Source organism: Mauremys reevesii, linkage group 2 (genome assembly GCF_016161935.1).
Source record: "Mauremys reevesii isolate NIE-2019 linkage group 2, ASM1616193v1, whole genome shotgun sequence".
NCBI classification, from domain to species: Eukaryota; Metazoa; Chordata; order Testudines; family Geoemydidae; genus Mauremys; species Mauremys reevesii.
In genome coordinates, this window is record NC_052624.1 from 277635272 (window position 1) to 277650046 (window position 14775).

The 14775-nt window shown below is 44.4% G+C and overlaps 1 protein-coding gene and 2 long non-coding RNA genes across 5 annotated transcripts in view; 1 reads left to right on the forward strand and 2 right to left on the reverse strand.

Moving 5' to 3' along the window:
- AGO2 (argonaute RISC catalytic component 2) overlaps positions 1–7877 on the reverse strand; it is a 125766-nt gene extending 117889 nt beyond the window's left edge. For 2 of the 3 annotated variants that reach the window (XM_039522796.1, XM_039522795.1), the window contains exon 1: positions 80–208. In XM_039522796.1, the coding sequence (XP_039378730.1) occupies positions 80–134 (55 nt within the window). In that variant the 5' untranslated portion in view covers positions 135–208. Of the gene's footprint in view, positions 1–79; positions 209–7774 lie in introns of those variants that run through there. The other variant, XM_039522797.1, reaches the window with a different exon arrangement.
- On the forward strand, positions 143–9651 carry LOC120397183. The gene is made up of 3 exons (XR_005593702.1): positions 143–279; positions 768–821; positions 9309–9651. It is a non-coding gene; the product is annotated as an uncharacterized LOC120397183 (long non-coding RNA).
- LOC120397184 lies at positions 8326–14724 on the reverse strand. The gene is made up of 4 exons (XR_005593703.1): positions 14080–14724; positions 11642–11748; positions 9234–9301; positions 8326–8501 (listed from the first exon to the last, which is right to left on the reverse strand). It is a non-coding gene; the product is annotated as an uncharacterized LOC120397184 (long non-coding RNA).
- Positions 14725–14775: the final 51 nt, after the last annotated feature.

Below are 14775 nucleotides of genomic sequence, written 5' to 3' on the forward strand. Positions count from 1 at the left end.
CAGAGTGGCTCACGCACCAACGGTCCCACGCGTTCAAACCCAGCTCGAGCCGGGGAGTAGCGGGTGGCTGGGGACTCACCGGGTCCAGGGGAGGAGGAGGACGAGGCGGCGGCGGCAGCAGCTCCCGGATACATGTCTCCGCGTGAGGAGGCGGCGGCGCCTCTCTACAGGGCAGGCGGTTCCTACTTCAGCAGCGGCTCTGGGGAGCTAGCCCGAGCCCCGGCTGCACTGACTCTCAGGGAAGGGAGGAGGAGGGCCGACTCCGAGCCGGGAAACCAGGTTACTCAGCGGCACTGGGCTAGGAGGAGCCGGGTGGTCACGGGGGAGGCGGAGGCTCCTCCCTCCGGCTTCTTTCTCGTCCCTCCCTCTACTGGCGGGAAACGGGGACAGCCACCTCAGCGTCCCGGATCTGCAGCCCCCAGAGCAGAGCGACTGAACTTCCCCGCCTCCCTGAGGCGGCGGCGGCGGCGGCCCCCCGGCCTTCCCTCCGTGCGGACAACAACACGTCCCCGCTTCCCCACTACCAAAGGGGCCTATCAGATCATGTGGTCTGAGCCCAAAGATTGTCATTAGCTGAAAGTCTTTCAGTCCTTAAGAAAATAAACCATTGTGTGCGATAGGAAAAAGAACAGGAGGAGGTTCATAAGACTGGGGTCACCCCTGGAGTACTGTCCTGCCTACTTGGCAGCTGTTCTTCAGGAAAAGGGCCCCTGTCCTTACTTCTGCTGGGTCACTCTAAGATAGTTGACTGATGCTCTTCCCTTTAGGGCAGGATTGGAGGAAGCTCCCTCTCCAGCTGAGTGGGAATTCCCTCTGCTAAGGTAAGCCCCGTTGTGGGAAACGCTTGTCCAACAGGGAGAAGGCCAGGACACAGTTCACCCCTGCCTACTTTGGGGAGTCCTCAACAGAGGAAATCTCAACCCCTGGAGATTTGACTTTCTCAGATCCCCTCCCCACATTTGTTTAGCATGGAGAGGATAAGAGAAGACACAATAACTATCTTCAAATACATAAAAAGTTGTTATAAAAGAGCAGGGTGATGCATTGTTTTTGGTAACATAAGAGAATTATAAATAGTCACAACACAGATTATCAGTATTAATCAGCCATGTCAATCTTCTTTATGGTCACTTTCTGCAGTGCATTTCTTTCTATATCTAAACGTATATTGTACATTTAATAAAGCAACAAAATCCTAAGTAGAGCATTAAGAAGAACAAGATACAATATATACTGCATAGAAGCAATAATTAAGTTCAAGCTGTTAACTACTTTGATGTGTAGTTGCATCTTAGTTCTTAGCCTGGTGCATGTCCTGGTTCCATTGTTCAGCATACTGGAAAAAGTGGCTATGTGGAAGAATAGACTCACTGCTGGAACACCTCTTTGTGACCAGGTGTGGTGTAGCACCTCCCTCCCCAACTGGCATGCCCTGCCAACAGCACTCTGGTTACCCATCTCTTCCTGTGGCTCAGCCCTCCATCCAGGTCACAATTTAAGCCCACCCCTTTTGGGTATAACAGAATTCAATAAATAAAAATCCAAATATCATCACAGAAGGTCAGCTCTGGGCTCTGTCCACTTCATGCCCACTTCTCTGGGTTCCAGTCCAGGGTCTCTGTAGCTAGGAGGCAATATCTGTCTATATCAGACCCACCCCTGCTACATCCCTGGGCTTCTGGCTACATTAGCCTGTCAGCAGAGCCTTTCCATAGCCCCTCTAAGATCACCTTTCTTTCAAGGGCTGGACTTATAGGATTCTTCCCTAGAATATCACAACAAAATCCCAAACAGGAAGTACCAATTTAAGCCAACTTCTGCCCTTGCCAGGCTTGATGTTTTTAACCCTCTTCTTCATTTTCACTGCCTTGCTCCTTAAAAGAACACTTCCTGGAAGACCAGATCCTGCTCCTTTGTCAGAGCTTCCCAACAGAGACCGCTCCACTCCAAGGGCTGTTTCATGTCTCCTCTGGCCTCTTACCATAGAATCATAGAATATTAGGGTTGGAAGAGACCTCAGGAGGTCATTGAGTCCAATCCCCTGCTCAAAGCAGGACCAACCCCAACTAAATCATCCCAGCCAGGGCTTTGTCAAGATGGGCCTTATAAAACTCTAAGGATGGAGATTCCACCACCTCCCTAAGTAACCCATTCCAGTGCTTCACCACCCTTCTAGTGAAATTGTGTTTCCTAATATCCAACCTAGACCTCCCCTACTGCAACTTGAGACCACTGCTTCTTGTTCTGTCATCTGCCACCACTGAGAACAGCTGAGCTCCATCTTCTTTATCATATTCAGGTAGTTGAAGGCTGCTATCAAATCCCCCCCCCCCCACACACTCTTCTCTTTTGCAGACTAAATAACCCCAGTTCCCTCAGCCTCTCCTCATAAGTCACATGCCCCAGCCCCTAATCATTTTCGTTGCCCTACACTGGACTCTCTCCAATTTGTCCACATCCCTTCTGTAGTGGGGGGGACCAAAACTGGACACAATATTCCAGATGTGGCCTCACCAGTGCCAAATAATCACGTCCTTCGATCTGCTGGCAGTGCTTCTACTAATACAGCCCAATATGCTGTTGGCCTTCTTGGCACCCACTGACTCATATCCAGCTTCTCGTCCACTGTAATCCCCAGGTCCTTTTCTGTAGAACTGCTGCTTAGCCAGTCGGACCTCAGCCTGTAGCGGTGCATGGGATTCTTCCTTCTTAAGTACCTCTCCCCTGAATTTAGTGTCATCTGCAAACTTGCTGAGGGTGCAATTCATCCCATCATCCAGATAATTAATAAAGATGTTGAACAAAACCAGCCCTAGGACCAACCCCTGGAGCACTCCGCTTGAAACCATACTTCTCTACTCAAGAGAGGATCCCAGGGGCTTCTTCGTCTTCAGGGATTTTTCCTTGACTATCTCCCCACAGGCTAATCCCAGGGAGTTATCCAACCAGCGGACCAAATTCAGTGATGAATCCTGGTCATGTGCCACCTGAGGCATGTTGAGCATATGCTAAGACAACAACAACTGCAAGCTTCCTCTTCTCCCTGAAGCCCCATCCATTTCTTTTCTCTTTTTTTCCTCTTTTTTATAGCAAAGCAGACTTGACTGAATATTCTATAGCCACCACCAACTATAAGTCTTCAGTACTTAGTGGTTTATATTGTCTTGGTTTGTCATGTGTCTTTTAGGTAATGTAACAGTGCCTTTTTTGATAATACTCCATTTTCCCAAAGTTTTTACAATGTAACTTTTTTACCTTCATACATTTGAATTCCTCAGAAAAAAGCTTTTCTCCCCCTTTTTTTTTAAGTCAGAACTCTTACATACCTATAAAAGGTGAGTAAATGTTTCTTCTACCTAGTTCACATAGTCCAAGATTTTTGTTTAAGCCACAGTGGCCAGTTAGTACTCTAAACAAAAGCACTTAATTGATTCTATCCAGGCTCTGAAGTATGTCATAGTCCTCAACTCTAGGGCACAAGTCAAAAAAAAAAATCTTCCTCTTTTTCCATTAATCCAAATCTTTTACCATTCCTTTTAAATTAATTCCTGTTTACTCAATGGTATTTCTGTGTCAATCCTTCCGTTTCTTACAGTATTTTTAGCAGCTTTGTCCACCATTTTGTTCTGTATTTTCTCAAAATGTGATGGGATCCAAGGTAATGCTCCATGTATCCCCATCTGAACTAACTCTGTTAATAGAAATATAATTTCATTGATTAAGTCACTTCTACATAGTGAACGCCCCCCCCTTTTTTTTTTTTAAATCACCATAAGGCCTGAGACTGAATCAGAAAAAGTGACTGCTGCTGCTGGGTATACATCCCAGATCCAATTTAGTATTAGCATTATTGCTACTACCTCAACTGTCAGACATATACATTATCAGATTCTCTTATAGATTAGCTAATTCCAAGTTTTGGCATACAATATGCTGCCCCTACTCTACTTGTTTTTTCTTTTTTGGACCCCCTCTGTATATATATATATTTGAGGAAACCTACTGTACTTTTTATCTATATACTGATACGCTTCATTTAAAAAATTTACTGTCTCTTTTTTACTCTTAAATTTATCAAATAAATCTAAATCCACCTGGATGGCAAGTCACATGTCCAAATGACTAATTCTCCAATGATTAAAAGTTTTGACATCATTCAGTTTTTCCTTGTTTCTCCTGCATCCACACTTTAACTCAAATGGCATATGGAGTTTTAACATCATGTGCTATAGTTCACCTACTGAATTCCCAACAATCCTCATATGTTTGGTATTTTCATCATTGCAGATTCCATTAACTTTGGCCCAGAAAGTTAGGTCCAGTGGTTTCATTCATACCAGGGGCGGCTCTAGCCATTTCGCCGCCCCAAGCACAGCGGCATGCCGCTGGGGGCGCTCTGCCAGTTGCCGGTCCCGCGGCTCCGGTGGGCCTCCCGCTGGTCCCGCGGCTTCGGTGGAGTATCCGCAGGCGTGCCTGTGGGAGGTCCACCGGAGCCACCTGCCGCCCTCCCGGCGACCGGCAGAGCACCCCCCGCGGCATGCCGCCCCAAGCACGCGCTTGGCGTGCTGGGGCCTGGAGCCGCCCCTGATTCATACTATAACAGGCATTTCACTAGAAGCTATCTGTAGCGCTCATGTAGTGTTGTAATAAATCTACAGCACACAATTTGTAGTGCTTGGGCTTGTATTAAATCTAATTTGTTAAGTTCTAATTTTGATGCTGACAGAAAGCCATAGTCAAAAGCTGGTCCGATTAAGACTCTGTACATCAACCGTATTTTCTTATCCATCCCTCCTGCCCCAGTTAGTCCCAGTCCCAGCAAGACGTTTAAGCGGGTTCATCCTTCCTGTACATTTATCTTTAACCTAGTTAATATGATCTTTTCAAAATAATTTAGTATCAATTATTACCCCTTATAATTTGAACTCTTAATTATATCTATTTGTTCTCCATACAGATACAGTTTACGTTCTTTTGTAACTTTCCTTTTTGTAAAGACCAATCCTTTGGTATAGCAATGGAGACCTTGAAGCCCCGTGCATTTCCTCAGAGGTCTGTCATAATGCTTTGTTGATTCTCTTTCCTGCTACCTCAGTATTTCTGTTCCTAACCCACAGAGCACAATTATTTGCAAATAGAGTGATACCTACTGCAGCACTTGTTTTGGGAGATCATTTATCATATTAAATAAGGTTGGGCTGAACTTCAGTACCCAGAAAGATAATGGAGCAAATAATTAAGTAATCAATTTGCAAACATCTAGAAGATAATAAGGTGATAAGTATCAGTCACTGGCTTTAAATTCAGTTGGAGCTCTACCAGAGCAGAGCTCTGGTAAATATTTTCAAATCCATGGGAGGTGCCAGGGCTCAGGGCTTCAGCCTCATGGGAGGTCCCGGGGCTCAGAGCAACAAAAATGATTAAAAGTCTAGAAAACAGGACTTATCAGGGAAGATTGTAAAAAAATTGGGTTTGTTTAGTCTGGAGAAGAGAAGACTGAAAAGGGACATGATAACACTTTAAGTACATAAAAGGTAGTTGCAAGGAGGAGGGAGAAAATTTGTTCTCCTTAACCTCTGAAGATAGGAAAAGAAGCAATGAGCTTAAATTGCAGCAAAGGTGGTTTAGGTTGGACATTAAGAAAAACTTCCTAACTGTCAGGGTAGCTAAGCACTGGAATAAATTACCTAGGGATGTTGTGGAATCTCCATCATTGGGGATTTTGAAGAGTAGGTTAGACCAGGGGTCGGCAGCCTTTCAGAAGTGGAGTGCCGAGCCTTCATTTATTCACTCTAATTTAAGGTTTCACGTGCCAGTAATATGCTTTAACATTTTTAGAAGGTCTCTTTCTATAGGTCTATAATATAGAACTAAACTATTGTTATATGTAAAGTACATAAGGTTTTTAAAATGTTTAAGAAGCTTACTTTAAAATTAAATTAAAATGCAGAGCCCCCCAGAATGGTGGCCAGGATCCAGGCAGTGAGAGTGCCACCGAAAATCACCTTGCGTGCCGCCTTTGGTCTAGATGGTCTAGATCAGTGATTCTCAAACTGTGGGTTGGGACCCCAAAGTGGGTCATGACCTAATTTGAACAGGATTGCCAGGGCTGGCTTAGACTTGCTGGGACCCAGGGCCAAAGCCTGAGTCCCACCGCCTGGGGCCAAAACTTCGGCCCTGGGTGGCAGGGCTCAGGTTACAGGCCCCATGTCTGGGGCTGAAGCCTTGGAGCTTTGGCTTTGACCCCCTCCTCCAGGGTGGTGGGGCTCAGGCTTTGGTCTTCCCTCATGGGGCCGTGTAGTAATTTTTGTTGTCAGAAAGGGGTTGGGTGTAATGAAGTTTGAGAACCCCTGATCTAGATACTTAGTCCTGCCATCATTGCAGGGTACTGGATTAGATGATCTCTCAAGGTTCCTTCCAGTCCTACAATTCTATGAACACTATCTTGTGGTGTACCATTTTTAATATTGTATATATTTGACATAACTTTCCCAACTTTGATCTGAATGATCCTTTTACTCAAAAATTCTCATCTACCCTACATTCTTCCCCTGTCTCTAGTGCACTTACTTTGTGCAATATGACCTCCCTCCACAGCATGTTATATACCTTTTCAATATCTAGAAAGACAGCTATCATGAAACCCTTGTGCCTCATAAGTTTTTGTATTTCAGGTTCTAATTTAGCAATGCAATCAATAGTGCTTCTTCCTCCCTTAAAACCACTATGTACCTTATCTTTAATGCCATTTTTTTCCAAATAGGAACCAATCTTTCATTCACCATTCTCTCCATAATTTTACCAAGGGTAATTGGGTTATAGGTATCTAGTTTGGGGGATAGTTTGTCTGTTTTTTGTATTGAATTACTGCTGCATATTTCTACCCTACCAGTATCACACTTTTTCTCCCCTATAGTGTTAAATAATTTCAAGATAACTACCTCTCTGAAAGTAGTTTGAGAGAGAAGCATTATGTTACATATATTATCTTTACCTGGGGATGTAATCTTGCTTATATCAACAACTTTCTCAAGTTCTCACATATAAAAGTATTCATTTAGCATAGTATCTTCATGTTTACCCCAACTACATAATAGATTATGACTCTCTTCAATGAGCTGTCTTTTAATCTGGAGGAAAACATCACTTTATTTTCCACCATTACTCACCCTTGGAAAGTTTCTGCTAAAACTTCTGTTTTTTTCCATTACCAGAACTTTGAACTATGTTGTCAATGCCAATAAGACCTAGGATGTGGCTATTTTCAGTCTAAATTCCATTCAATCTTCTGATTTGCTTGTATATTTCTGATGTCTTGTCTTTGTTTATCTGCCCACAGTACTTCCTCCAACTCTTTCTTTGATTTTTTTTTATAATTCCTTGTCCTAATGACTTCTTTTATAGTTCATTAGATATTTGCTATTCATTGTATATTTAGCTTTTCTGTAGGCTTTGTCCCTTTCTTTAACTGCCATTTTGGACTCCTAATTCCACCATGGAAGTGAGTTTTTAGTTTTGGGATACTTCAATAACCTATCAGAGGGGTAGCCGTGTTAGTCTGGTTCTGTAGAAGCAGCAAAGGTGCCACAGGATTCTTTGCTGCTTCAATAACCTAGATATAGCTACAGTAGCTGCTGCTATTAATCCCATATTACATTATCATTTAAATTCTGTCATCATTCACACAATGATTATTAATAAATTCTGTACATTTACTTGTAAATGGCTCCCAGTTATCCTTCTTAGAATTCTAGGTGGATACCGTCAATCTTACCTTACCCTTGAAAAGTAAGAAGTATAGGAAAATTATCACACCCCATTCTTTCTTATATATTTCCAAGTTGCATGTACTTGCAGTATCTGCCATTATAATTCCCAGATCTAAGCACGAAAAACTACTATCTGCTGCGTTAAATCTAGTTGGAGTGTCATAATTTAAAACCACTAAATTGTTTTAATCAATTAACTTTTCTAAGCATGCACCATTTTTATCACTTGTTTTACTAATACCAACATCATCTGATTTTGATTCTACTCTTCCCTCCCCCCTACTTCGTATCCATTCTCCCTCTCTAACAGATTCTTCAATTTTCAGAGTGACGTCATTTGAGATCAGAAAAGCCTCCATCTCCTATCAGCCCAGTTAATCCTCCACCCCAAGTCCCAGCTCAACTTCCTCTGTTTATAGTCCTCTCCCATCGCCTTCCCAACTAGGCTTCATCTCAAATTAAACCTCACCCATCCTCCAGGTGCAGCCACATTGCCAAATGGCTTCTCAGGTCCCTATTAGCTCTTTCAGTGCCTGTGTTGGGTACACACCTCATCACAGGATTCCAAGTAAATCCAAGTCCTTCCATTTAGATCTGTAGCAGCTCTTATGGGTCAGTCCTTAGCTAAGCAGTGTAAAATCTAATGCCCATTATTAGTATTTCTTTTCTTCTTTTTCTTTGTTCAGGACAATCATAGTTCCAAGTCAGAAAAATACACTTAATTGGGGCCACCTGTAATACAAAAAGCACCCTGTGAGAAAACCATTAAAAAAATTATCTAGAAAATTAATTACTTTACTCCAATGTGGATAATGAGACTTATGCTCACTTGTAACTGTGATAGCCCTAAAGAACCAGGTACTTACAACCATGGAAAACAGAGACAGAACTCCACCTCTTTTCAACTAGTATATGATTGGCTCTATGGGATAATGGTCTGTGTTTTTTCCACCAGTTCCCGGTCATAGTACAATGAAGTGGCAAACATTTCCCTTCAGCATGCCATCATTTATGCTTATTCCTCTTGGAATAGTACATTTTCTACACTGTGAGTCAAATGAGTGCTTTGGAGGATAGGTGTGCGTATCTACTCTATTTCTACATCTATATAGATATACATATGTCTCCATCATAAATTGGTTCACTGAGACAAGGAAGCAGAGATTTAATATTAACTCAAGTGTTGGGATGATATTTCAGGTGTGGGGTTATGTCCATTTTGTAGGTTTTTTTATAATTTCAGGATCCCATATTGGTTTTCAAAATGGAGTTTGTGCCCATGTGATCCAGCTGATCACAGTTTTCCTGCTTTTTATTTCTCCTCAGAAGTGGTAAACAACTTCTGGATAGAACTGTTTTTACCGCTGTTTCCCAGAAGGGGTTTTCTGCTCCTTCTGCGGGGTTTCCCAGGCCAGATTATATAAATCTGCCCTGAGTGACAATAAGGGTCTGACTTGCACTCACCTACCCATCCTAGTGGTAGAGGGGGCTAGGCTATTCTTTCTACAGCTCTGCTTCTACTTTGTCATCACCTGCAAGGAGAAGAGAAGGACAGACAGCCAGATTCCACTTATCATCATCCACCTTCAGCTGCTGTCCCCCGACGTACTATCTACTCTTCTACAGACCCAGAGGAACATCAAGGGACTCCCTGGAGCTCCTCTCCAATGGCTTTCAAATAGCCAGAGGATTGAGGTCCCAGGCAACAATCGATGCTTGATCTATAGAAGGAGGTTTCTATTAAGGGGTTTACTTACCTGTTTATAGTGTTTATTTTGGGAAAATCACTGTATTGCATAATTTTACTGTTTACTCCCTCTTTTTCTTTGCCCAGTTCATTGTACACCAATCCCTCAATACACTTAATTTGTTTTTCACCTTATTACGACTGACTCCTCGTTATTCACGGTGGGAGGGACCCTTTATTGGAAGATCAAACCTACCAGATGACTGATGCTGGATAGAGAGGGTCGAATCTAAGGAAACAGGAAGCATAGGAATCTCTTGCCTTATCACATATATTTCTTTGCCTTTCTGTCCTTTCATCTAACATTGGCGACCACAGCAGGACCTCTCTAGGTTTTCTTTTCCCTGAGAGGTCCTGTGTTTTAACTTGCAATACAGTGATTGATTAGCCCATTGGCTCAGGGTGGATATTGGAAAGATCGGTCTGACCTTGGGTGTGTTGGGTTCCCACTATGGAAAAGGACTGTGTGGCCTGGACACAGTGTCCTTAACGCAATTCCGGGTGGAGAACTGGCAGTGGGTCAGAATAACCGCTTTTCTCTGATTCTGCTCGAAAGGCCTTTTAAAATCCTGCAGCAGCTGTTGGGGCGACTGGACCCTGAGTCCAATCCTAATTGGTTCAGGTAGCTGTTTCTGTGGTACCCCAAATAGAGCGGTTAGTGACCAGCTACTTGGCGGTCATGGGAAAGATACCTCCAGCCTTGTTTAAGGTTAGCTTAAGTATCTCTCCTTCATTTTTGTTTTTATGGTAGGCAATGTTTTTATTGGAAGTGTGAGCAGAAGGTTGCCTGCTCCGGAACTCCAATACATCTTCCATAGCCGTGGAGTGGCCATTTCATTTTTTTTTCAGTGGGCTCCTGGAACAGCATAGTAGTGATCCCTTTGGTGGGACACAAAAGAAACCTTCATTTTCTAGACGATTGGTAAAGTCCTTAGGTGTGCAACGATGAGCAGGGTCTTCAGTCTCAAGGGATGGGAAGCTGAACATAATAAATTATCTGTGGACCATGGTATCAATTTATCTGGAAAAGGGCGCAACCCATGGAAACCAGGCTCCATTATCAGGGTGGCAGCTCTGGAAGTGTTCAACACGCTATGGGACTGTTACAATCTGAGTAAACCTGTTCCCAAGAAAAGTGAGTGACAATAGCGCCCTCCTATACGGCCTTTCCACTGTTAACAAAGAACTTAACAAACAGACTCTCCTATTTAACCAAGAGATCACCCTCCTGAAAACTCAAAAGAAGAAGGGTGAACAGTTAGAGAAGCAGCATTTAATAGACCTCAATGCTGAAAAATCTAAAGTTACCTCCCTTACACATCAGGTCTCCCAGTTGGAACAACAAATAGGGGGAGCAAGTAGGTGAGCCTCTGCTGCCGAAAAGGCAGCAGAAGTAGGAGCAATTGAACTCCAAGAGGCACAAGCAGCCAAAAGGCAGCTTATGAAGGAGGTGAAGGTTAATCAAAACTCCCGTACAAGCCTGCCAACATAAAATCTCTAAACTGCATAGGAAGCTACAATCATATAAGGGCATGGCGGATGCAAAGTGTCAGGATCCCCCTGCAGCATACCATCCAGGAGGGGAGAGTGACAGTGAAAATTACACAGAGGGTGAGGAACCTTCCTCCCCACCTTACACAAAAGCAGCTTTACCCACAGCCCCTGAAGGGTTGGTACAAGAGACAAATCAGCTGAATCCTAAGCTGCCAGAGGTATATAAAACACCACCTATGGCTCCCGTAGTAACTTCGGTTACACAATATGAAGGAGTAAATCCACCTCCTCCCCTAATAAAACATGAGTGTAAACCATTAACACCAGAGCAAGCCTGTGCATTAAGTAAACAATTTGGGCCTTGTGATAAAAGTAATGTACTGGAATGATTAACGCAAAGTTCGGTAACCCAAACTTAATGCATGATGATTTTGTAACACTCTTACAAAAACTGAGTGTATGACACCAGAAGACTTTGTAAATGTACCATATGATGCTATTGCTAATACAAATAATGATCAAGCTGATTTATATAGACGTATTCTTAAGATGTTTTATTCAAACACTAATATAACAGGCATGGCTTATGCTGACAAACAGAGAGTGAATGAAAAACTGGAGAGGGTGTCACCTGATGTGCTGGGATGCCACTGAGTCAGCCTATTCTGCCAGCCCGGCCTTGCTGGGCTAGGCTCATCAGCTGCTTCCAGTCAAGCACACAGGCAGGGCCACACCCAGCTGCAGAGAGAGACAGAGATCCGCTCTGGAAAGATTCAGCCTTAGGGGCTTGCCCCAACACTGGTGCCCAATCTCTTTATGGGGTACAGACCAAAAGGTTTTATGAAATTCACCCCCCTCCCTCAATGTGAAGGGAGAGATACACAACTTCTTGCCCCTCCAGTTAGAAATTACATAAACAAGAAATAAGTTTATTAACTACAAAAGGTGAATTTTAAGTGAATATAAAAGATAACAGGCAGAAGAAAGCAGATTACTGAGCAAATAAAACAAAGTACACAAGCTAAGCTCAATATGCTTAAAAAACAGGTTACAAAATGTAATTTCTTAACCTAAATGTTATTTTAGGCAGGTTGCAAAGTTTCTGTGGTTCAGAGTTCCAGTTATATTTCTTTTCAGACTGGACCCGTCTCAGTCGGAACTCCCCCACTGCCTTCCCTTTCAGGTGGCTTTAGTAGTCTTTCTTCTTGGGCAGACAGGCCCTGGAGAGGAGGCATTCCATTTGCCTTCCTCCCCACCCTTAAATAGGATTTACATAAGGCGGGAATCCTTTGTTTCCCAAATTTGACCTCCCTTCCCCTTCCAAAGAAGTCCAAGGTAATGTTTAGTATCAGGTGACAAGACCATAAGCCCATGTTGATTTACAGTAATTACACTACTCTCCTTTAATTCTTCATTAACCATATCAGCCACCCCATTGTCTTGCCTGGGACTGATATCAGGCTGACAGGCCTATAATGAGTCATCTCATTTACCCTTTTAAAAAATTGACACTACATTGACTTTCTTCCAGTCTTCTGCATCTTCCTCAGTGCACCAAGATTTATTGAAAATCAACATTAATGGTCCACTGAACTCCTCAGACAGTTCTTTTAAAACTCTTGGATGCAAGTTATCTGGACCTGCTGGTTTAAAAATGTTTTAGTTTAGTAGCTTCTGTTTAACATCCTCCGGAGATATTACTGGAATGGAAAGAGTGTTATCACCCAATGATAAGACTATATCATCTGTTTTATCCATAAATACAGAACAGAAATACTTATTGAACGCTTTTGCCTTTTCTGCATTATTACTGATAATTCTACTATTTCCATCTAATAATGAACCAATACCATTGTCAGGATTCTTTTTGTTCTGTATATACTTAACCCCCCTGACTCCAACTCCTTATTGGTCTTAACTCTGCTTGCCATAGATTTCTCCTTGTGTCCCTTTGCTTCCCTTGTCAATTTTATACACTTCCTAACTTCTGATTTATATTCACTACTGTCAAATTCCCATTTCTTTTATATATATTTTATAGTTGCCTTCACTTGCTCTGTAAACCAGGTCAATTTTTTTTTTTAACTAGCATGACTTTCTTCTACAATTGTGAGACTGGATTTTCAGGTATCTAGCAAGGTTTCTTAAATGATTACCAATCATCATTCACATTTGTCTGATGAAAGTATTCCTCCCAGCTGATTTGGCTCATAATTGGTATCAGCTTTGTGAAATTGGCCCTATTAAAGTACCAAATATAATATTACTGGTCTGGACCTTTTTGTGTGTGCTAAATATGGTATGTCTGACATAGTAATTTAGTCTGAGAGCAGCAGGCAACACTTTATAGTTGCCATGAGTTTAAGCAGTTTGCAATTAACCATGTAACCGCTATTCTCCATCCCAACACCTTGGTGAACAATACCACCTGAATTTCCGGGCTGTCAGAGGTTTAAGATTCTGTTACCTTGTGTTATCTTTTACCCTTCATTTCCCGGTTTTCAGAGGTTTAAATTTAGCTAATCTCCTCATTCTAGAAGGGTAGGAGGCACCCACTGGACAATCTTAACTCTGTGTTAACAGGGGTTGCCAGGTGACCCCGCCACCAGGGGCGGGAAAAGCAGCAGCTGCTGCTGGAGCGGCTTTGCTTAGCTACCCGCTTCTCTTCCCGCCCCCGAGCCTGACGGAGAGAACTGGCTGGCTCCCGGATTGGGCTCCAAAGTAGGTACCGGTGTAACCTGTCCTCCCTCTGTGTCCGGATTTCCCTACCCTGGCCCCTCACTCCAGGGACCAGTCCCCCACCCCACTGGGCCCCGATTTCCCCACCCTGGCTCCTCACTCCAGGGACAGACCCCCACCCCACTGGGCCCCGATTTCCCCACCCTGACCCCTCACTCCAGGGACAGACCCCCCCCTCCTCAGCCCCTTGCTCCAGGGACCAACCCCCCACCCCACTGTGCCCCGATTTCCCCACCCTGGCCCCTCACTCCAGGGACAGACCCCCCCCCCGCCCCTTGCTCCAGCTCCGACCCCATCCTAGTCCCTGGCTCCGGGAGTCCGGGGACTGACCCCTGCCATCCCCAATTGAGCAGGCTCCATGTCAGCTCCTCCCAGCCCGGCTGTGCAGGAGGCAGGTGGGTGGAGGGGGAGGGGGCGGAGAGGAAGTGATTGGGGGGAGGGGACGGACAGGGGCCGGGTGTTGGGTTTTCAGGGATTAGACAATTGACAACTCTCGTGTTAACAGAATGTCGGGACATCTAATAACGTCATAACTATGTGACGCACAGGGATGCTGGGGCAGAGACGATGCCGTTTCCTAGCATTGCGCTGTGTCTGTTTGCTGGCAGGCTGGTCTATGCAGTGCGAGCTCGGCTGCGTTTCTGTCTTGCTGTGTGTGTTTGTGAGGACGTGTCCCTGTGCCCCGGGCGGGGGCTCAGAGCTGGCGGTGGCAGGACGCATCCAGCGAACATGCGCCGGCCAGACAGAGAAGGCTCCTCTCGAGTGCGATGGCTGCGATATCAAGGCGCGCCGAGAAGCGATTCCGCCGCTTCGCACCTGCTCCCCCTTGCGGCTGCTGTGGGGTAGCTCCGTACGCCGTGACATCGGTTGTCCTCGGGTCCTTCCGTGAGTGTCCGTCACTCCCGATAGAGGCGGGGCCGAGCTCTGATTGGCCAAGACCAGGCATTATGTGATTGGGCAAGAGTATCCAGCTTTCCACTGACGGGCGGACAGGAGTCCGTGATTGGCCGAGAGATCTGATTCCGG